At 49.4% G+C, this 22,799-nt stretch overlaps 1 protein-coding gene across 1 annotated transcript; it reads left to right on the top strand.

Annotated features, from left to right (window-relative positions):
- The first annotated feature begins 1,527 nt into the window (after positions 1-1,527).
- LOC143261250 (uncharacterized) lies at positions 1,528-2,721 on the top strand. Its single transcript, XM_076527836.1, has 3 exons — positions 1,528-2,146; positions 2,239-2,580; positions 2,633-2,721. Exons 1-3 carry the CDS (start codon positions 1,528-1,530, stop codon positions 2,719-2,721), a joined length of 1,050 nt encoding a protein of 349 aa, XP_076383951.1.
- The last annotated feature ends 20,078 nt before the right edge of the window (positions 2,722-22,799 follow it).

The raw sequence follows: 22,799 nt of genomic DNA, 5'->3' as shown, positions 1-22,799 counted from the left end.
AATTCCGAAACGATCCAACGGACGCCTTCCTGGACAACGAAATCACTAAGTGCCTACGACGACTCAAGGACGGCGACGCGGTGATAACGGAATCGGCTCACATTGGGGACCTCTGGAGGAAACGACTGCACTCTTCCATCGACGGACGTGGGCTGATAGGTTAAAGGGAAACTCCACAACAACACGCGTGGATTGGAGATGGTACCCGACTCCTGACGGGCAAGGACTTCATCAACTTCACGAGAACCAGGATAGCAGCACTCCCCACACGATCCAGGACAACAAGAGGGAGGCAAGCTGATCGCTACTGCAGAGCAGGTTGCTCCGCACTTGAAACGCTAAACCACGTCGTTCAACACTGCCATCGTACGCACGGGATGCGTATTCGCAGGCACGATGCCATTGTTGCCTACACAGCCAAGAACCTTCGACATCAAGGTTACCAAGTCCAAACGGAACCGACATACCTTACGGACGAAGGTATACGGAAACCGGACTTGGTCGCGACAATGGGTAGAACGACGCTGGTCTTAGACGCACAAGTGGTCAGCGAACAAACAGACCTGGACGGGGCGCATCAGAGAAAGATCCACTATTATTCCGACAACACTAGCCTCACAGCTGGAATCAAACAAAAGGAACAGAGCTCTGACGTACGCCACCTGTCCATTACGATCTCGTGGAGGGGAGTATAGAGTCCTAAGTCCGCTCAGGGGTTACTCAACTTGGGTATCATACGGAAGAAGGAACTCAAGGTTCTCTCAAGCAGGGCCATCATGGGAACATTGGCCGCCTTCAACATGTACTCCAGGATTACAACGGTTAGGCGCGTGGGGGTGGGTTAGAAATTGTAAGGTCCCCCTGAATATTGTGCTACCTCATAAGGTATAAGTATTCCCTTGTTATATGATTGTACGATTTTCAAGTAATAAAGGAATAAATTTTTTTTTTTTAGCCAAATGCCTCGTCATCTAATTAGTGACGCGCATGAATGGATTAACGAGATTCCCTACTGTCCCTATCTACTGGGCTCTGCCGCTAGGTGTCGCATGGAGAGGACGCGTGTGGCGTACGCCCGTACAAGCGGCACACAGCGCCACCTACAACTTAGTAACTAGCTGTTGCTACGCAAACCACTAGACTCTCTCTCAGTCTAATACCAGTCTCCCACGCGTATAGACGTACGCATAACGTGAAATAAAGTACGTTACAAGTTAGGCTAAAACCACGTGTTTCCTTATTACCGACGCGCCATCGATCCCAGTTCTCAGAGAATCAATATAAGAGAACCTAACACCAATCAATCCGCCACATATTAATTGGTGCCGAAACCCGGGAAATTAAGATGGCCGACGAAGAAGGAAAAATGGAAATCGCGGTGAGTTCAGGAACGCGACGCTTCCTATTTTTTGGCGGGAAGAACCCAAGCTATGGTTTGCCATGCTCGAATGTGAATTCGCGGCCTATACAGTAAAATCAGACGCGGTAAAATGCGCTGCGGCAATCAGGCACCTAGATACCGCATCAATGAAAGTGGTTGCAGACGTTATAGCTGCACCTCCGACGGACGACTCGTATATTCAGGTAAAAGAGGCTCTCATCTCGCGTTTAGCAGCGTCCGAAGAGACGCAATTGAGGCAGCTGCTGTCGGGAATAGATCTACAGAACAAAAGACCATCGGAACTACTGCGAGAAATGACGCTCCTCGCAGGGAAAAATGTTTCCGGTAGCGTCCTATGCACGCTATGGCTACAACGGCTACCTGCCCGAGTACAAGAGGTCCTGTCCGTGATCGAAGGAGTCTCAACGGAAAAATTAGCTCTGCTCGCCGACAAAACGATCGAAAGATCGTCGCAATACGAGCTAGCGGCCATTGCGCCCCACGTTAAGGAGGAAGCCCGACCACGTGACCCCGGTCCAAGCTTGGAAATAGCTGAGCTTACCAAGCGAATAGCTCAACTCGAAGCATTAGTCCGCGACACCCACAGAGGACGACGACCGGAATGCAACAAATTCCGAAGATATAGTTCGAAATCAAGGAGTCGAACTAGAGACGACGGACTATGCTATTTCCACGGGAAGTTCGGCGAGAACTCGTGGAAATGCAGACAACCCTGCCAATGGAAAGGACCCGATAAAAGGAAGAGTCAGGGAAACTAAACCCACTATCCCGTATTGAGGCGTTGCAGGATGGTACTAACGTAAAAAACCGCCTAATCATAAGCGACAAACAAACAGGCAAGAGATATTTGGTAGATACAGGAGCCGACGTATCATGCATACCAAAGTCTCTGCACTGCAAAAGAAGAATAGACAACGATGTTAAACTGTATGCAGCAAATGGAACACCCATAAACACGTATGGTGAACAGCTGCTCTCTGTGAACTTGGGTCTTCGGAGACAGTTCTCATGGAGATTCATCGTTGCTGATACATCCAAAGCCATCCTAGGAGCAGATTTTATAGGTCACTACAGCCTCCTGGTCGACATAAAAAATAAACGACTGATTGATAGTCAAACACACCTATTTTCAGTTGGAAAAGTCACAAATTCGACTCAACCAACAGTGACTACAATAGGTAAGACTAACAGTTTTTCAACACTGCTAAAAGAATTTAGTTCAATCACAAGGCAGAACTCCAAAGCGTACCAAAAACACGGCGTACAACATCATATCACCACCAAAGGTACACCAATTGCAGAACGGGCATCTAGTGTGAATCCGGTCACCGCGAGGGTGACGCGGATATGTTACCTCGCCCTTACGGGCATACACAGCTAAGCTGCCATCTACCCCCAGTCCAACCACTGTCAAGGAGAGGGGCCAAGGAAAAATCCGCACGTGCCATTGAGCCGTTTGCAATGGACGAGTTCTTTAGCCGCTAGCGAAATTCTGGTTTTACCCTCCTTTCACTAGCGCCCACGGGGAACCACGGGGAGGCGAACTCGTGACGCGACGCCTCGCGTCCACTAAGCGAAGACCTAGGAGGAAGGATGGGAGTTGGGAGGGATGGGTAGGAGTTTGTGGGGTTGTTGATGGGGACGTGAGTCGTCCCCTTCCGGGTCCTGGGGAGTACAGGTGTCTGGGATTGCCTACATGAAGCCCTTTAGCCAAAGGGCTTCCCTACAGAAGTCGGAGAAGACCTGGAATGCCTCTGGAGACGACACGAAGTGTTGTGCCGCTTCCGGCCATTTCCAGTCTCCGGCTGGTACTACCTCGCGGAGGGCTTCTCTCTGCGGTTCGAAATTAGGACAGTCGAGGAGGAAGTGATCGACCGTGTCCGATCCGTGACCACACGCGCATCCCTCACCGTCGGAAACTCCGTACGCGCGTAGGCGCGACCGGAAGTTTTCGTGGCCGGTGAGGACTTGCGTGGTGTAGTGGTTCGGTTTCGTCCACTTGGCCGCCACTCTCTCCTCTATGTTTTTGAAGAAGGCGTAGGTGGTGCGGCTCTTGTGGGAAGAATTCCACATGAATTGCCACACCTTGTACGCCTCGACCGCTAACCTATGTTTTGCATCGTCGGCCCCCGCCGGAACGACGATGCTACCTAGTCTGGCGTCTTTACCTTTACGCGTCTCGTACAAGGCTTTGGTTTGCCTGAGCTTGACGTCAATGGGTGTAGCACCGGCCACCAGGCACATGCTGTCCCACGATTACCGGCGGTATGCACCGGTCATCGCGATGAGAGCACGGCGCTGTGCAGCTCTCAGCACCCTGAGCTCCCCCTCCGTGCACCGGTCGGCCCACCCGGCGGCAGCGTACGTTGCCACCGGGATGAAAACCCCACGGTACACGGCGGAGAGCGCCCCGAAGCGGAGCCCCCATTCACGCCTTACCATTCTACCCAGCTTCGCGAAGAGAGAGCCGACCTTGTCACTTATATAGTTGCAGTGGGTTCGAACACCCATGCCCCTATCAAAGTGGACGCCGAGGTACTTGACGAAGGGTTTGAATCTTAAGGGCTTATTTCCGATCCGAATGGTCGGTGGTCTAGCTTTGAAGCGCGGACTGCCGTTCGTTTTCGATCTGGGCGCGATCCTCCCCGCCGGCCTATCCTATCTCTCTCGATATATCCGTTGCGCAGGACAATCGCCTCGGATTTGTTTTCGGAGATCTCTAACTTTGCTGATCTGCACCAACCTAGGATCAGGTCAACAACTCGTTGACCTTCGATCTCTAGGTCTCTACGGCAGTTTCCGCCCACGAGGACGATGAGGTCGTCCGCGTAGGCGACGAATCTATTCTCGACTGAGGCCTCGAGAGACCTCAGGAGATCGTCGAACATCAGGTTCCAGCACGCCGGGCCAAGGACGGAGCCTTGTGGGCACCCCCTCGTCGCGCGCTTGGAAACTCTTTCCGTCCCGACGGTGAGACTGACTTTGCGGTCCTCGAAGTAGTTGGAGACCACTTCGAAGACGTTGCGCGGGCAGTCTCGGTCCCTAAGACTCTTCAAAACTAAGGGCCACCAGACGTTGTCGAAGGCTCCGGAAATGTCGAATAGCAGCGCTATCACATGCCGATGCTCCATGGCATCAACCATGCGGCGCAGCTCGACAATTGCATCTTCAGTCGACTTTCCGCGCATGAAGCCGTACTGTCTGCTGGAGATGCGTCCCGTTGCCATCGCCGTCTGTTCGAGTAGGCTCTTAAGGAGCTTCTCGAAGGTATTCCCTACGATGGAGAGGAGACAGATCGGTCGGTAGGACTTCAGGTCCTTCACGTCCTTGCCCTCTCCCTTCAGGAGCACTCTGAGGGAGCCCTCCTTCCAGGTGGGGGGAAAGACGCCCCAGCGAAGGCACCCGTTGAAAAGGCGAACTAACTGTCCTAACACTACTTTCGCGGCGGCCTTCAGCGCTCGGACCTCGATAAGGTCCGGCCCTGGTGCCTTATCGTTTCCGAAAGTGCGAATCGCATCCACGACCTCGTCCGGTGAAAACGGAGAGGCGTCCGCGGTGTTTGGCGCGATTCGCACGTTCTCCCTAACTACTTGCTGCGCGGGCGTGTCGTCTTCTGTCCGGTCGTCCGGGACGTGTGCTTCCAGAAGGGTGTTGGCTGTTTCTACCGCGCTCATGGTGTTGTCGTTAGCTCGTCGGAGGGTGCTGAGCACCCTCTCGACACGGAACTTGTTCGCTTGCAGCTTGTACACGATGCCCCAAGGCTCCGTGTTCCCGTGCGACGACACAAAGTTTCGCCAACTCTCGAATTTCGCCCTCTTCACCTCTCTGCTGTAGTTCCGCAACGAAGTGCGGTACTCCAGCAGTTTTAGGAGGCGTGAGGACTCATTTCTTTCCTTCTGGAAGGCACGCCTCTTTCGGTAGACAGCCTTCTTCATGCCCGTCAGCTCTTTCGTCCACCACGGATTGGACTTTCTAAATCTACGCTTTCTCGGCATCGACGCGGTGCAGGCATCCTTGATGATGTCTGTGAGCGTTTCTGCCATTCCGATGGTTTCCTCCGCTGACTCCAGGCTCAGGACTTCGAGCCTCGATCGTGAAAGATCGGACAGGGTCTCGGAGAATCGCTCCCAGTCGGCTCGACGAGTGTCGAACCGAGAGTTCGCGACTCCGCGATTCCACGTCGCGGCTCTGGGTGCCCGCAACCTAATGTCAACGGCGTTGTGGTCGCTGGTCGTCCACGCACACCTTACGTTCCAGCTCCTGATGAACGGAGACATGGAAGGCGACGCCAGGGTTACGTCGATGTATGACGACCCGGTTGGCGTCCAGAAGGTAGGTGGTTGAGCTGCGTCGTTCACAACGTCCATGCTAAACGCCGCTATCAGAGTCTCGAATTGAGCTCCTTTCTCGTCTGTGCCTCGAGGGCTCCAGAGCGAGGATTGCGCGTTAGCGTCTGTCGAAACTAAAAGTCTCTCCCCCCTCAGTGCGCAGAACACCTTCTCTTACTGGAAATGTTGCCGAGGAGAGACACGTGTTGTACAGTTGGGTGATTTCCGCGTGTAGTATGGGCCAGGCCCTTTGTACTATTTCGGGTTCCATTGCGTCAATGCCTGGCGCCTTCCCCCTTTTCAGTTTCCGGATGGCGGCATCGATCTCAAGTGTGGTGAATTGTGTGGTGTCGGTGGTGTTGGGCGGTTCTCTGATGTTAGACCGAAGTCGCCTGTGCCGCTGCGTCTCAGTGCTCGTCTCATCATCTGGAACGAGGCTGTGCAGAAGCAGTGCAGCGGTGTCGTGCCATGTGAGTGTGTGTGTGTTGTTGTCAGCGATGTTGTTGCATGCCTTAGCGGCGTGGACCTTCCTGGTTTGTAGTTTGTATACTAGTCCCCAGGGGTCCTTGTTCCCCTCAGCCGACACAAACGAGTGCCAGCTGAGGAGTTTCGCCTTTCTAACGCTTGCGTGATATTTGTTTCTTGTTTGTCTGTATAGTGTTGTGAGCTGCTCTGGCTGTGTAGTGTTTCTGGATTGCTGGCACTGCCTCCTGAGCCTCCGCACCTTTTTCTTCATACCATCGAGCTCCGCAGTCCACCAGGGAACCGACTTAGCGAAGCGGGTTTTCCTGGGGATTGCCTCCTCGCAGGCTCGAGTTATCATGGTCTCGGTCTCCACGGCCTGCCGGTCGGCGTCACCGTCGCACAATGCAGTGGATTCCTGGGTATGCCGGGACTCAGAGGCGAGGACTCTTTCGAATTTCTCCCAGTTCGCTCTTTTCAGGTTGAACCTGTTCGATACGATACTGGGAGCCCAGGCTGTGGAATTTTTGATCGTCATAGTAATTAAATTGTGGTCGCTCACTGTCTGATTTTCGTGGATCCTCCATCGATGCATCCTGCTCGCCAGCGGACCGGCGGCCAGGGACACATCGATGTTGGACTTGCCTCTATTATTGACGAATGTCGTTAGGCTGGAAGGCCTGTTGACAACGATTAGATTATGGTGGGAGATTAGCTCTTCCACCGCTTCTCCCCTGATGTCGGTGTCTGCATTGTGCCACAGTGTCGACTTGGCATTCACGTCCGCGAGAACGATGACACTCTTGCCCCGGAGACTGGACAGTATCAAGTCCAGGTGGTCGATGTAGCTGATGATGGGGTCCGAGCACTGGAAGTAGGCGCAGACGACATAGAAGCTTAGATCCTCTGCAGTAAGCTCCGCACAGACAAAGTGCGTGTTACACAGGTGCTCCAGCTTCAATGCCGTGATCGCCGGGTTACAGACGGCTAGGGCGCTTTTGACTTTATTTCTGGAAGCATTATTGGAAAACGGTTTGTTATCTATTATTAATTGCATGCTGATGCCCATGGTGTTCGGGTGTTTAGTGTTGTGGTGTATGTGCGGCTCCTGGATCGCTAAGACATCTAGTCTCTTATTCGAGACTATCAGTCTTAGCTCATCTATGGCCGTCTTACAGTTATTTGCATTGATCTGCGCTATTGTGAGATCGGGAATACGTGCCTTACCTTGTCGCTGAGTGTTGCCTCCGGTGGTTCCTGCGACATTGTACAATGTGGGCTTACTTACCATAATCGATCTTTGATTTTTGCACCTCCATTGCGTGGCAGTAGGCTGGGCAGTCGTTATTCCTCGAGGAGTGGTTGTGCGGCATCCTCATCCTCTTGCAGTTTACGCACGAGGGGCTCTTGTCCTTGTTCGGATAGCTCGCGTGGGTGTGTCCGTCCTCGGCGCAGTGACCGCATGACTCCATGGAGGCCTTGCAGTACTTGGCGATATGGCCGAACGACTGGCACCTGTAGCACCTGCTGACAGCGTTGTATTCCCTCAGGGTGCAAGAGTGCCAGCCGATGAAGACCCTCCCCGTTGCGATCAGTAGTTCTCTTGTTTCCGGGGCTGCCTCGATGACCCAGTTCGTGGCGTCTTTAGACCTGTCCCCGGTCTTGAACAGAACCTTTACCCTTTGTGCGAACTCCTCTTTGGATAAATGTTCCAGATTTTGCTTGTGAAGTGCGGCTAGTAGTTCCGCTTCACTGACTTCGTTGGGCACTGAGTATATGATGGTACGTGGCCTTTTCTTTGGTGGTAGGTCTGCTTTGAGGCCGGCTTCTGCTATTTTCTTGTTCCGAAGGATCTTCTCCAGGTCCTCCTTGGTTTCCGTCTCTATTAATATTCCATTGTCCTTAATTTTACGCACGTTTCTGATTTTAATATTGTCCTTGGTGGGGGCTATGTTGCGGATGATAACCTCCTTCGTGCTGTCGCTGCTGGAATTCTCTGTATTAATTGCGGGGTATATTGTGGCCACGTACCTTGTTTGTATTGTTCTTTTGACAGCGTTGGCGTTAGCGGGAGCGGAGCGGGCAATGGTTGCGTATGTAGTTCCCGGTTTGGATTTGCTGGCCTTCGGTAGGTTGTCGGTTCTGCTCAGGTTGTTTACCGTCTGGACAACGTTCTGCACCACGTTGCTGAGGCTCTCGATCTTTGCTTCAATCGCGCTGCTGCTCTTCACTTTTTCCCTCAGCGCTTTGTTTTCTTCATCGAGCTTCTCCGAGTAGGCGAACGCATCCTTGATTAAGCTTTTGAAGTGCTTTGCATCCTCGGCGGGCAAACTATCTGCAAGTTCACTAATGAACGTTAGCAAGATCAGAATTGGGAAGGGTTCAGTGGAAGGGGCGCACTCGCGTGTGCTTTCGGCCTCTGTTTCCACATCTGAGTCAGCTTTCCTCTTCTTCATTTTCTTCCTCTGTATGGCCTCGCCAAGCTTCTTAGCAGCCCTGGTTTGGGCGACTTGCCAGTCGCCATCGACCTCCATGGTGGCTGCCCAGCCTGGCACCGTTCGTAGTTTTCGTCCTCAAACACACGTTAATGAGCCCAAAAAAAAAAAATTTAATTAATTAATTATTTTGTTTAATTTATAATTAATTAATTATTTATTTATTTATTAATTGTTTATTATTAATTGTTTGCTTATTGTTTATTGTTGCTGGTCCGTTGTTTATTATTCACTCGCGAAACCTGTATATTGGTTTGAATCCGGCGCGCAAAGTAGTACTATGGCCCTCGAGCGGGAACTTAGTGTTGTTTCACTATCGCGAGTAACAATTGCAGCCAACTTTGGTTAAAATTTTCGAGTTGGCAGCACTGACCCCGTTTGTATAGATAGGAAACTCTGTCCGCTCGCTAGAGCCCTCGGTGGCCAATCAGAGCGCGCGACACTCGACTGGAGCGCCACCCCACGCCGGCGGTGACGTCTCGAAGCTCGAGGTGAGAGCACGTGTTTTTTCGATCTATTGACGCGATTTAAAACTTCCACAGTTTTTACACTACGCGCACAATTGATGGCTCATTTTAATCGTCTTCACTAATAACTAGTTTCCGCGTTTGCTGCTTGGATCTGCGATCAGTATTCCCGGAGGAATCCGGTCACAAAGATCGGCGTGCCGGAGCACGTGGCGATCGATGTAAATCTTCCGTTCACTATAACTTTGTTTTTTTCCCAGCCGATTTCCACAATTTTTGGCTCTAACTGTTCCTTTTCGATGGCACTTCACTTCAATACACAATTTGTAATTCTTGCGACTGTTTTAACCACTAATTATCGAGAAAACACGGAGCACGGTATGGCGACGCGTGTGGCGGATTGATTGGTGTTAGGTTCTCTTATATTGATTCTCTGAGAACTGGGATCGATGGCGCGTCGGTAATAAGGAAACACGTGGTTTTAGCCTAACTTGTAACGTACTTTATTTCACGTTATGCGTACGTCTATACGCGTGGAAGGCTGGTATTAGACTGAGAGAGAGTCTAGTGGTTTGCGTAGCAACGGCTAGTTACTAAGTTGTAGGTGGCGCTGTGTGCCGCTTGTACGGGCGTACGCCACAACCACTCTCCCCCGAGATATAAAACTATATACAATAACAAAATATATACAATAACAAAATATGGATTCGGTGACATAACAATAATGATTATACAGTAAATGTGACTTTTTTGGGTCCTTGATACGTTCGTAATCGTGAACTGGTTGATTTTTCTTGAATTTTTTCCAAGAATGCTGGTTTTAAACGTTCCGTGGTTAAATTAGTGTGTTTTCCTTTGTAATCCACCTTGAAAATTCGGTCTGTTACCCTTTCGATGATTGCAAAAGGTCCTTCGTATGGGGGTTCTAACGGTTTCCTGGTTGCGTCAACTCGTACGAAGACGTGTGTGCATTCAGCTAAAGATTTGTGAATGAAGCATCTTGGTTTGATATGGTGTGCTGTTGGCACAGGTCGGACTTTCCTAATATGTTCCCTGAATTTTTCTATGAAGATTTGTGGGTTGTTTTGTGTTTCTCCTTCTAAGAAGAATTCTCCTGGAGGACGTAGAGGTGTTCCGTACAGCATCTCTGCTGCTGTAGCTTTTATATCTTCTTTGAAACTTGTCCGGAGTCCTAGTAATACCGTGGGTAGAATTTTTACCCAGTCTGGATCAGTGTGGCATGCTATTGCCGTCTTTAGTGATCGGTGCCATCTTTCTATTAATCCATTTGCAGCTGGGTGGTATGATGTAGTTCTTGTTCTTGAACATCCAACCAGTTGCGTGAGGGCTTGGAATAATTGAGATTCGAATTGTGTACCCTGATCAGTAGTTATTGTCAAAGGTGATCCGAATCTGGATATCCAAGTTGTATATAGGGCAGTTGCTACTGTGTCCGCCGTGGCATCTTTGATTGGTGAAGCTTCTGGCCACCTAGTGAACCTATCGATCATCGTAAGGCAATAGGAATACCCTTGCGCCTTTGGGAGTGGCCCTATAATGTCTATGTGGACGTGATCAAAGCGTCCTTTTGGTATGTCTATTTTGTTTGGAACGTTCTTGGTATGCCGTTGTATTTTATTTTTTTGGCAAGTGATACACGTTCTGGTCAGTTCTTTGATTTGGGCATTCATTTTCGGCCATACGAAATTCTTCGCAATTGTCTTTTGTGTGGTCCTACCACTGGGGTGCGCTAGGCTGTGAGTCGCGTTGAAGATTTTCCTTCTTAGCGTCTCTGGTACGTATGGACGTATATTGTTTTCAGACATATCGCAATATATGTATTTGTCTGTGTTGTCCACTGAGATTTTGTGTAGCCTAAACGGAGAAGTGGTATCTTGTAGGATGATCTGGAGTTCGTCATCTATTGCTTGTTCTCTGATGAGTTCGTCTGTTGAAACAAGAATGGGCATTTCCACTTCTTCAATTCTTGAGAGCGCGTCTGCAACTTGGTTGTTGTGTCCTGCTATGTGCGTAATTTGGGTTGTAAATTGACCGATGTATTCCAAATGTCTCTGTTGTCTAGGTGAAGCTTTCTCCGAGTTTTGTATAAAAGCTTGAGTTAGAGGTTTGTAGTCAGTTTGTATCGTGAGGTCTCTTCCTTCTACCAGGTGTCCGAAAAACTTTAAACTTTTGTAGATTGCTAATAATTCCCTGTCGTAAACACTATACCGAAGTTGTGCTTTTTCTAGCTTCCTTGAGAAGAAGCCTAAAGGGTGCCAGTTGTTCTTATGGTACTGTTCTAGTACAGCTCCGATTGCTTGATCTGATGCGTCAGCTGTTAATCGTAGTTGCGCATCTTCGCTTGGGAACTGCAATAGGGATGCTTTTGCTAACTGTTCTTTACTTTCTATGAACGCTGCTTCAGCTTCAGGTGTCCATTTGACTGGCCTCTTGTCTTTCTTCTTGGTACCCATCAGTAATGCGTTTAGTGGGATGTGCGTTTTTGCAGCTCCGGCAATGAATCTACGGTAAAAATTTAGAATTCCTAGATATCTTCTTAGCTCCATTATTGTACCTGGTTTTGGATATTCTTGGACGGTCTTGACGCGGGTGGGTAATGGTGCGATTCCCTTACTGCTGACTTCATAACCTAAATAGGTTACTGACTCCTGACTAAAAACGCATTTCTCAACGTTGATTGTTAATCCGTGTTGCTGTAGTCGTTCAAATATAATGCGTAGGTGTCTATCGTGTTCTTCCAATGTGTTTGATGCTACCAGAATGTCATCGATGTAGCAATGGCAGAATGACAAGCCCCTTAGCACTGTATCCATGAATCTTTGGAACGATTGTGCGGCATTGCACAATCCGAATGGCATCACCGTGAATTCGAACAGTGATGACTGCAGTTTTACATCTGTCTTCGGGTGCCACTGGTATCTGGTGGTATGCTCGGACGAGATCTAGTGTTGTATAAATCTTGGTGTTGGTGAGATGGTGCGCTATGTCGTGTATATGTGGTAGTGGATAACGGTCTGGTTGAGTCATGTTGCCCCGCCTTTTCAGTGCTGCGCCGAGTCCTAAGAAGGGAAGTTGGTCGCGACCTTGCTCTCTCCAGCTTAGTTGGGGCAATGCTGGAGAGCCCGAGAAAATGGGCGGCAGCCATCGCCTTCTGCGAACAGGTAATGTTGCAGAAGGCGGTTGCCGAGCGGGGTCGCCGTGAGCGGGGGGTGCGGCGTGTGCGCCCACGCCTAGAGCCCCCCCCCCCCGAGCAGCTGAGAATAGGCGGGCGGCGGGTGTACCAGATTATGCTGGTTTAATTGCCCGCCGCCCGCCAACCGAAGATGTCCTCCCTATACCGGGAGTGGGGCGACGAACATCGTCGCCCCCGACGGCCGCCGTGCCCAGGGCGGGGGCCCTGGGCACCCTCATTGAAAAGCGGCCGTCGTGACGTGGCGGTGCGGGGAGCGGTCCCCCGCACCGCCAAACCAAGATTATTCATGGGGGAGGATAAATCTCCCCCCGGGACGCGGCCGGCCACCGCCATTCCATCCTGGTGGCCGGCCAGGCGAGGGGGAGCCGCGGTTGTGTTCATTAAGAGTTCCCGTGGCTCCCCCAGTAATCGCCAGCGCCCTAGGCCGCCGTGGTGGTTTTAGCGGGTCAAACCTCGCACTACCCCCGTCCCGCCCCCCGGGCGGGGCGGGGGTGTCTGGCCAGCAGATTTCCCCCACGATAAAAAAAAAGGAACACCAGGAACGATCGTTCCATACACTTAAGGAAGCACTTATTTCAAAACCCATATTGCAATACCCAAATTTCAATGAACCTTTTAATTTAAAAACCGACGCATCAAAATTTGCCATTGCAGGGATACTTAGTCAAGGACCTGTTGGAAAGGACTTGCCTATTGCATACACCTCTCGCTTATTAAATTTTACAGAACAAAAATACTCTACCATAGAAAAAGAATGCTTAGCTATTGTGTATTGAACTTCATATTTTCGACCGTATTTGTATGGACAAAAATTTAGAATTATCACAGATCATAAACCCTTAATATGGCTACACTCGATTAAAGATCCTATATCCAGATCGTGGAAATGGAAGTTGAAATTAGCGGAATATGAGTACGAGATAGAATATAAAGGGGCAAAGCCAACGCTAAAGCAGATGCTCTATCTAGAAATCCACCAAAAATGTGCTTACCTATACAACCGACGATTGTAGAAAATAAAAAGGGAACTATACCATCGACAACAGCAGAAGACTCTTGGATCCGAGACGTAATTAGGAAAAAGAAGACGACTACATCGACCTAGAGACAACGAAGGATAGATATTCAAGATACAACCCGTGATTAGGATAAAGGATAGCATCTTCTGTCTCGTCAAAGATCTCGCCTATATTCGATCCAGTACGAAAAAGGATAAGGATGGAAGAAACGTCCTTGCTCAAAGAGAAGATAATCTCATCCCCATAATCGCATCCCAACTCCCGAAGCTCAAGAAGCACCGCCACAACCTGAAATCCCTGTCGGACAATTATCGACGAACGATATAATAAATTCTAGACCTAAAAATTATGATGAAATGTTAAATAGAAAACAACGACAAAATTCAAATTTGCAAATTAAAGAAGTTTATGAACCATTAGATTTAATTTATCTTATGAAAAATCTAAAATAGGAAAATTTTGTAACCAACATAGTGGTCCACACAAAGTTGTAGAAATCTTGCCGAATAGAAATACTAATTGGAGGTAATCTACGTACAGTACACACTAACGAATTGAAAATTGCACAAGTAACATCTAAATTTAATTAACAAATAACGGCACAATTAACAACAATGCCGCATATATATTACGTATCAACGAATGATCATTAGACTTTAAAATTCCAGTACCAAGTCAAGGTAAATTCTCAGAAATTTCTTGGAACTCAACGAACCAATGGATGATGTCATTCTACCAAATCACGACGAAACTCGTTGAAGCCTACCACAATCAAAGCCGTTATCTGTATCCGACGGAAGACAACTCGACAACTTCCGTGATGGTAGCAGATAGTTGCTGAGTGTCATGGAAACATCAGGACCACATTTCGAAACGTACGTAGTAGAAAAGAGCATCCTATATAGCAGCGATAAGAATAGCATCTATAGAATACAATATAATACAGAAGTAAAATTCGCCCCAGGATTCGCATTAACTTGATTAATTATATCAAAAATAACTTATTATTTCTGATTATAGAGAAATAAGATTTTTGAATATCCTAACTATTTAAATTACTGTTCTAAATATAATGTTTTAATGATCTATGAGGTTCACAAAATTTGAAAATGTCAAAATTACTTTAAAAAATATTGTCATTCCGAAACTAGCCTCGAACACATTTCCGAAACTCGATCAAGCCAAAATTATGCAAATAACTTCATTTCACATAAAAACAATGTTAGCGCATAGGATTTTTTGAAATTGGAATGTTACGACCAAAAATATTGCGAGAAATGTATTGCACTGTTATATAAACAATATAAACATTCACCATTTGTCTTTTTTAAAAACGTTTACAAAACCTCCAGTACGAATGAAAAATTTCTTTCCTGACCGAGTCTTCTCCGTACTTCAACCTAAACCAACACAGTGTCTCACAATCAGTGGTAGTACCAAATTTCTGATTCGAAATACACAGCGTTCATACTCAAGCACATACAACATGATACCATTTCACAAGAGTAACTGTGATAAATACTGTCCAATATAAATCATAGACCTGTTTAAACCAATAACACTACTATGAAAAACCTCAGAAATAAGATTATTAATTGCATTAACCCTGCAATACTATAAATGCTTGAGTTTGCTTGAGAAGATTCGACGCACCTACTTTTTAACTTTGCAGCTTACTTAATAGACAACAACAAGGTTTTGTCCTCGCAAAAGTTGCTACAACTAGACAATCTGCGTTATCAATTTCATCGAATGAATGGTCCAAATTGATCATTTTCAACATGGATTTTTATAAATCTAGAGTGATTTTGATTCAATCGTGTTAAAATAGGAAGTACATAGTAAATTGACCAACGTACTTAAGAAAGCAATACCTCTAGTGGCAGTAGGATTTGAATGTAGAAATAAGTAGCAAGGCAATCAATCATCTGAAGCTGTATTGCTTATTATCCTAATATGGTTGCAAGTTTTTAATTAATGGAAGGCGACAGCAAATAATGACGAGTAAAGAAAAATTACCGATACGATTTCAATGACTCTTGGTACCATTACTGCAGAATTTGATTCGTAGATAATATGCGGCTTCACTGAAACACTTTTTTTTTAACGTGGGGGAATATCTGCTGACCAAACACCCCCGCCCCGCCCGAGGGAGCGGAGCGGGTGTAGTGCAAGGTTTGACCCGCTAAAGTCCCTACGGCGACCTAGGGACACTGTGCCTGTCGCTGGCGGATTACGGGGGAGCCACGGGAACTCTTGTAGAACACTACTAGGGCTCCCCCTCGCCTGGCCGGCCGCCAGGATGGAAAAGCGGTGGCCGGCCGCGTCCCGGGGGGAGATGAATCCTCCCCCCTTGAATCTTCTTGATTCAGCGGTGCGAGGGGCCGCACCCCGCACCGCCGCGTCACGGCTGTAACGATGATCCTTCCTCCCCCACTCTTAATCTCTAAAAGAGATAAGACACAGGTATTGTAACGATGACCCTTCCTCCCCCACTCTTAAAGAGATAAGACACAGGTATAAATAGGCCATTAATTATGCGTGCGGGCAGTGACATTCTTATAATCGGCCCGGAACATCGAACACAGTGTAAAAGTTCCCACTCTAAATGTATCAATTTTATAAAACTGATGTAAAATAAACATACGCTGAAAAGCCATAGCTTTCCAGCTCCTTTTAAAAAGCGAAGTCATTCAAACCCTGCGTAACAATTTGGTGATCCTGCCAGGATCCGTCTGCTACGATCAATCTACGGAGATCAACGGCACGGATATTTGTGTGAAGAACAGGAGAGCGAAACACAAAACAGGCAAAAGGACCACTACGCAGCAGCAGGACACCCCCTGCCGAATCAGGAATCACCTAAAGCAAGGTAAAAACCCTGGACTCATTATTTAAACGCTATCGCGAACTGCGGAGTTCCATACTATCTTCCACGAGCTCGAATACCGAAACCGATTACTATTCGAATACCAGAGTACATCTGCTCTATACTACACCACCGAAAATGTCACGAGCCACATCGCCAATAGAGGCTGAGACTCCCAGCCTGCAGAGTGAGATGAAAGCTATACGCGAAATGATTACGAAACTCGCGATTTACACTAAAGAAGAGAACCGCAAACGCCAAGAAGAAATAGACGACCTGGGAAGAAGAACCCTTGGGTTGGTAACAGAGGACGAAGGCCCTGTCCAACAGCCACGCCCGACACACCAGCAACCAGCCAGTGACGTCACATCGGACGAGGAACAGGCAGGTAACAGAGGGATAGATAACGCGTCGCTTCAACGTCCCCCACCAGGTGAGTCGACATACCAAGACAATGAGTTGATGAGCCCACATCCGAATCAATACGAACAGTTAGAGGAATAAGAGGCACCGGTGATATGGGAGTCGAGGACCTTATCCGCCAGGTAAGAAGAGCCCGCTCACGAGCAACTCGACCATGCATACTGCTTGACCTAATCTTGGCCGAGAAAATCAAAGACAACGCCTGGGACGCCATTCGATTTGAAACTATCGAAACATACGAGGGCCTGTATGCCGCGTTACGACGCAACATTACAGGAGCCGCCTCAACCGAAATCTGTAAAACACGGCTCAGACAAATCCGCCAAAGAGATGCAGAATCGGTCAATTCATACTCCCAGAGGTATAATGGAAAGTGGAATGAACTTCGCTATGCCATCGAAGCGGAGCACAGACTACCCACTAAACGCAGGATTGTGTTGCAAATCGAGGAAGAAGCTGCTGTGCGAACCTACATCAATGAATTGCGCGAAGAATTCGCCAACCGCGTGGAAGACGCGATGCCGCGTAATATCGAGGAGGCACGTACAAAGGCGCTCACAATCAAGCTCCGCAACCGCGAGAAAAAGCAGAATCAACAACGAGACCTTGCAACTAAACAACCGACACCTAATAGGGGCCCACCGACACCTCGTCCACCAGTCCGACCACGACCATCCGAGTCAATGCGAGGTCAACGAACCGCAACGCAATGCACACATTGCAGACGATAAGGACATACTGAGGCCGACTGTTTCCGTAAACATCAGAATTTTCGGCTACGGAAGACCGCCACCGAGCAATCGAGCAACCAAAACGGAAACAGTCGAAGAAGAGTCGGTCAACGAAAACCAGGAGTCAATCGATCCGGAACAACACTTCGGAGCATATGGTTTCGGGTCAACGGCCAAACTCGACGAATGTTAGTCGACACCGGCGCAGATATCAACCTAATGAAAGAAAACGCCGCCCAAGCTTATCATCGGTACGCCGAGGTAAAGAAATTCACAATGGGTAACAGCACCTACACCTGCAGGAAGGTATTGGAATTGACCATATTTGGTAAGACCTCCAAATTTCACGTCATTACTAAAGAATGCCCATTGGTGGAAGACGGGATAGTCGGACTACCATTCCTCGACCAGTACAACTGGAAACTAACCAAGGAAAACCTTCAGCTGGACAATAAATCCCCGAAGTTGCACACCGAGAACGCCAAGATCCCGGCACACACGAGCGTTAAGGTTTGCTTTACGACGAATATCAAGAACGGCATCGTGCTATGCGAAAATTTAATTACTGGAGACCTCTCGCTTCACGAAGCAAATAACGGACAAATCTCCACATACGTGACAAATGCCAGTGACTCCGAAAGAGAGATCACCGACGACACGTTTCGAGTTACGAAGATAGACGTAAAAGAAGACCACCAGAAGAATAACGACACCAGCATAGCCGGACGAGTGAAGCTCCTACGAGACAATACACGGTTACAACACATAGAAGCCGACCTAAGATACAGCATCTGGAAGATATTGGCCTCCTATTCCGATGTATTTCACCTCCCTGGAGATGAACACCCACAGACGAGACTAACGGAGCACCGCATAGAGTTGACGGACGAGACCGATCAACATTAAGAGCTACCGACCACCGGAAGCCCACAAGCACGAGATCAGGAAACAGGTGAGCGAAATGATGAACAAAAGAATCATCGCGAATTCGGAGTCGCCATACAACTCTCCGCTCTGGGTCGTACCAAAGAAGATCGAAGCAACAGGAAAACAAAAGTGGAGAATCGTCATAGACTTCCGTCGATTAAACGAACGAACAGCACAAGATGCCTATCCGCTGCCCGTCATCGAAGATATTCTTGATCATCTGGGAAACGCGAAATTCTTTAGTGCATTTGATTTATCCGCCGGATTTCATCAAATCCCAATGCACGAAGAAAGCAAAAAATACACGGCTTTCTCAACGCCCGAGAGGCACTTCGAATACAACCGCATGCCCTTTGGACTGAAGAACGCGCCCGCCACGTTCCAGAGGATGATGGACCAAGCCTTACGAGGTTTAATTGGCAAGACGTGCTTCGTGTATCTCGACGACATAGCGGTGTACGGATCTACGATCCAAGAACATAAGGAAAATCTGGTAATACTACTGGAGCGCTTGCGAGCCACCGGTTTAAAGTTACAGCCAGATAAATGCGAACTCTTCCGACCCGAATTGGAATACCTCGGACACACCATAACCAAAGATGGTGTCAAACCGAATGAAGTCAAGATAGAAGCTGTCAGGAATTACAAACAGCCCAGTACATCAAAGGAAGTAAAGAGTTTCCTCGGTTTAGCTGGATATTATCGTAAGTTTATTAAAGATTTCTCCAAAATAGCCAAACCACTCACAGATCTGACGAAGCAGGACAAACAGTGGGAATGGACAGAAGAATGCCAACACGCATTCGACACACTAAAGCAGCACCTCACGAAGAGCCCGGTATTACGATACCCGAATTTCTCGAAGCAGTTCACTTTGACAACCGATGCATCCAACTATGGTATCGGAGCAGTCCTCTCACAGGAAGGACACCCGTGCTGCTACGTCTCGAAAACGCTGAACCCTGCCGAGATTAATTACTCGACAACAGAAAAGGAAATGCTCGTCGTCGTATGGGCGATACGTTGCCTCAGACAGTACCTGCTAGGAAGAAAATTTAAAATTCAAACCGACCACAAGGCACTGGTCTGGCTGATGAGCGTCAAGGGCCCATCATCAAGATTGCTGAGATGGAGACTGCTACTCGAGAGCCACGACTACGACATTGACTACAAAAAGGGAAAAGAAAACCAAGCCGCCGACGCCCTGTCCAGGGTGAACATGACCAATAAAGAACTGGACGAACTCATACAACAACAGAGTTCAACCCCATGGGCACGGTTCGTCGCTTGGGAGGCAGTCGAGACGCCTTCAATAGCCAGCTACGTGGCCACTGACAAGCAAGACGTGATTCTCACCCCACGAGAAACGTTCAACGAGGAAGCGTGGATTAATTACCTTCACGAAGCCTCATTTTGGAAACAGCGGAGAAATAAAATCTATATCACCATCTCCGAACAGTTCACGCCGCGAGAGCAAGACCGCCTGTTTGCGATGCTGCAATTCACGGCTGAAGAAAAGAAGAAAACCGCTGTCCCAACCAAGCGAAACACAAGGCTCACATCAGAAGAAAAGCAACTGATCATCTCAGAAAATCATGGTACGCCGACAAGTGGACACTTTGGGGAAACAAGGACACTTCGAAGAATCAAAATGAACTACAATTGGAGAGGAATGGACGAGGACGTAAAGCGATACATTACGACCTGCGACGTGTGTCAACGCAACAAAACACAACGTACGCCATTCGCACATCCCGCCATTATTACAGATACACCACTACAACCTAATGACAAAATCGCTATGGATATATTCGGACCACTGCCAGTCACACAGAGAAACAACCGACATATCGTCAGCATCCAGGATAAGCTCACGAAATACCTCATACTCGTTCCCCTCACTGCGACCAGAGCAGAAGACGTGGTCAACAGGTTACTCGAAAACTATGTATACACATTTTCAACACCAAAAGCTATACTCACCGATCAAGGTGCAAACTTTATCGGCCAGGTAATGCAAGAGTTTGAGGAAAATCTCGGGATACAACATATCCAGACAACCTCTTGGCACCCACAAAGCAACGGATCGCTTGAACGAGCTCATGCAGTGATTCAAGATCTCCTAAAAACAGCCACAGCGGAGCACACAGAACTCGAATGAGACGAAGTTATAAAGCCCATCACACTCGCCTACAACACTAGTGTCCACGAATCTACCGGACGGACACCTTTCGAACTGACGTTTGGACGAACGGCTAACGTACCATCAGCAGTTAGCTCCACTCCAGGCACAACCTATGAAATCTTGGTAACCAAATGGAGGAAACGACACGACCAGTTGATTCAGGCCGCTAGAGAAAGATTAGAGGAGAGCAAGAGATGCAGTAAAGAACGTCATGATTCTAAGCGTGTACGTACACACCTGGTATACCGCCAGGGAGATCAAGTGTTGATCAAAGGCCATATGGCAAGAACAATAACGTCACCTTGGAAGTCAATGAACGATTACAGAAGGCACATACGGATAACATACGGCCTTACTTTTCTGTTTCAGATGCTACTAGCTCTGATTCAATTGACTAGCCTCTCCCTGGTAGAAGCCGAGATTCGTATCGAGTCACTGAACGACTCGACGATTTACGTAGAACTGCTGGGGCCGGCTAGAATATACCACGAGACATGGAATATCATCACGATATTTGACACCAACGAACTCAGAAAGGACTACGAGAAGGTAGAAGGCCAGCTATCATCACTAAGAACCAGATGCGGAAACTGTAAAGAGATGAGAGAACTCAATCAATTGAGGTAGATAGGCGAGCGCGTCCCTGGGGCTCTCCTGCCGCACTTCACCTCGTGGCGGGAGAGGCGGTTTGGCAGGCTCTCCTACCGTCCCCCCCGTGTCCGCTACCTTGTCGTGGTGGAGGGGCTTCGTGCCCTAATGATCCTCAAGGCTGTGCCGGCGGGGATTTTATTCCCTGGCAGGTTCTACCTAGCCGGAGTGGCTTGAGGTGAGGGGCCAACTAAAGTCGGACATATACCGTAAACCTGTGGTCATGTTTTACAGGAACGGGGGTCTTGCCTTAACCGGCCGGACCGCGAGGATGACAACCTCTCTGAAAAATCCCTAGCCCCAAGCAGTGTTGCGCGGTGAAGAGGGCGTAGCTGGAGTAAGCGCCAGCTATGGTTGGTGGGTGCACCAATCGTTAGCGGACAACCCCGGGGTACCTGGCGACCCCCCGGGCGTATTAGCCTTCCCCGGGTATGGCGGCTCTACCCGGGGTGACCTCCTTTCCGACCACACTCGTGGGATGAACTATGGATTCTTATTTTTCAAAACAACCGGGGAGGGGGGTAACGAGCGAGAGGGAGAGGCGTGCGAGCCAATCGTGCGCCTAGAACGATATGTAGAGCCGGTGTCGCGGAGGCTTTCTGCCACACGCGGCACAAAGAGGCCTGCGGAGGGCCTTGGCGACTGCGACGGGGGGGAGGAGTCGGACTTCTCCGTCTCCTCCCACCACTCGTCGCAGAGCGTCCCGGGCACCTCCAGGAGGAAACGGGGCCGGCCACCGACGACCGGGGAATACGTTGGCCTCCAAGAGGCCAAACGCAGACAGGCTGAGGCTGATAGAAGCCTCATAGCGGGCATTTTCGACCCGGCTGCCCCGGGGCCGAGGCCTGCGAGATCCAGCGACCCGCTGCCGGATGAGGTTGAGGTCGCTGCGGATTTCCGGGGCCGCCCGACGCGTGACGTTGCGGCAGCAGTAATGGAGTGCCTGGGCGATGTGGCCAGAATCTCCAGTGCTGCGACGGGACTGAAGGCCAGTGCGGTGTGGTCCCTCCGGGCGGCGGCCCTGAGCAGCCGGGTGGGCGTTGCGGAGCTGGCAGTTCGGTCGGCTCCCAGCGCCACCCGGCTGTTGGAAGCCGAGAATGCCCAATTCAGGGAGCAGTTGGCGGAGTTGCGGGCTGAAGTCGACCGACTCCGTCAAGCGGTGGAGGCGGGGCCGGCTGTTGCCGGGATGGCTCCGCCGCTGCCCTCTTGTGGGGGCAAGGGATTGCTGCCGGATATCGGCGCTCGGGGGCCCCAGTCCCCTGGGCGAGGAGGGTCCTCGCCCCCACCCGCGGCTGTGCCAGCAGATTTGCTGGCACAGATCGGCTCCCTTATCGATGCCAAATTGGCATCGTTCAGAAGGGAGCTGGTCCCGCGGGTGCGAGGCCCACGATCGGCGGCACCCGTGCCGTCCGCCCCACCCCTGCCGATGGACAGGAGGGGGGGAAAGAAAAAGGGTGGCAGTGGGGGAGGGACTGTGGTCGCTAAGGCGACACAAATGCAGCCCGCCCCTACTGTTGCGCCGCCCTCCACCACACCTCCAACTGAGGTGTGGTCAAAGGTAGTTGGCCGGAAGGCCAAAAGGGCGGCTGCCGCAGATAAACCTGCGGCAGCTGCCAAGGCTGCTTTGAC

The sequence above is a fragment of the Megalopta genalis genome, unplaced genomic scaffold (assembly GCF_051020955.1).
Source record: "Megalopta genalis isolate 19385.01 unplaced genomic scaffold, iyMegGena1_principal scaffold0044, whole genome shotgun sequence".
NCBI lineage: Eukaryota > Metazoa > Arthropoda > Insecta > Hymenoptera > Halictidae > Megalopta > Megalopta genalis.
The sequence above is the reverse complement of the archived record's forward strand: the minus strand, read 5'-3'. Positions and strand labels throughout refer to the sequence as shown.

Bases quoted from the DNA above. Each gene is read 5' to 3' on its own strand.
- LOC143261250 (XM_076527836.1), top strand. From the start codon at position 1,528: ATGAAAGTGGTTGCAGACGTTATAGCTGCACCTCCGACGGACGACTCG. The intron at 2,147-2,238 runs GTCAGGGAAACT...ACAAACAAACAG, and splicing joins AGGACCCGATAAAAGGAAGA to GCAAGAGATATTTGGTAGAT. The intron at 2,581-2,632 runs GTAAGACTAACA...TTCAATCACAAG, and splicing joins ACCAACAGTGACTACAATAG to GCAGAACTCCAAAGCGTACC.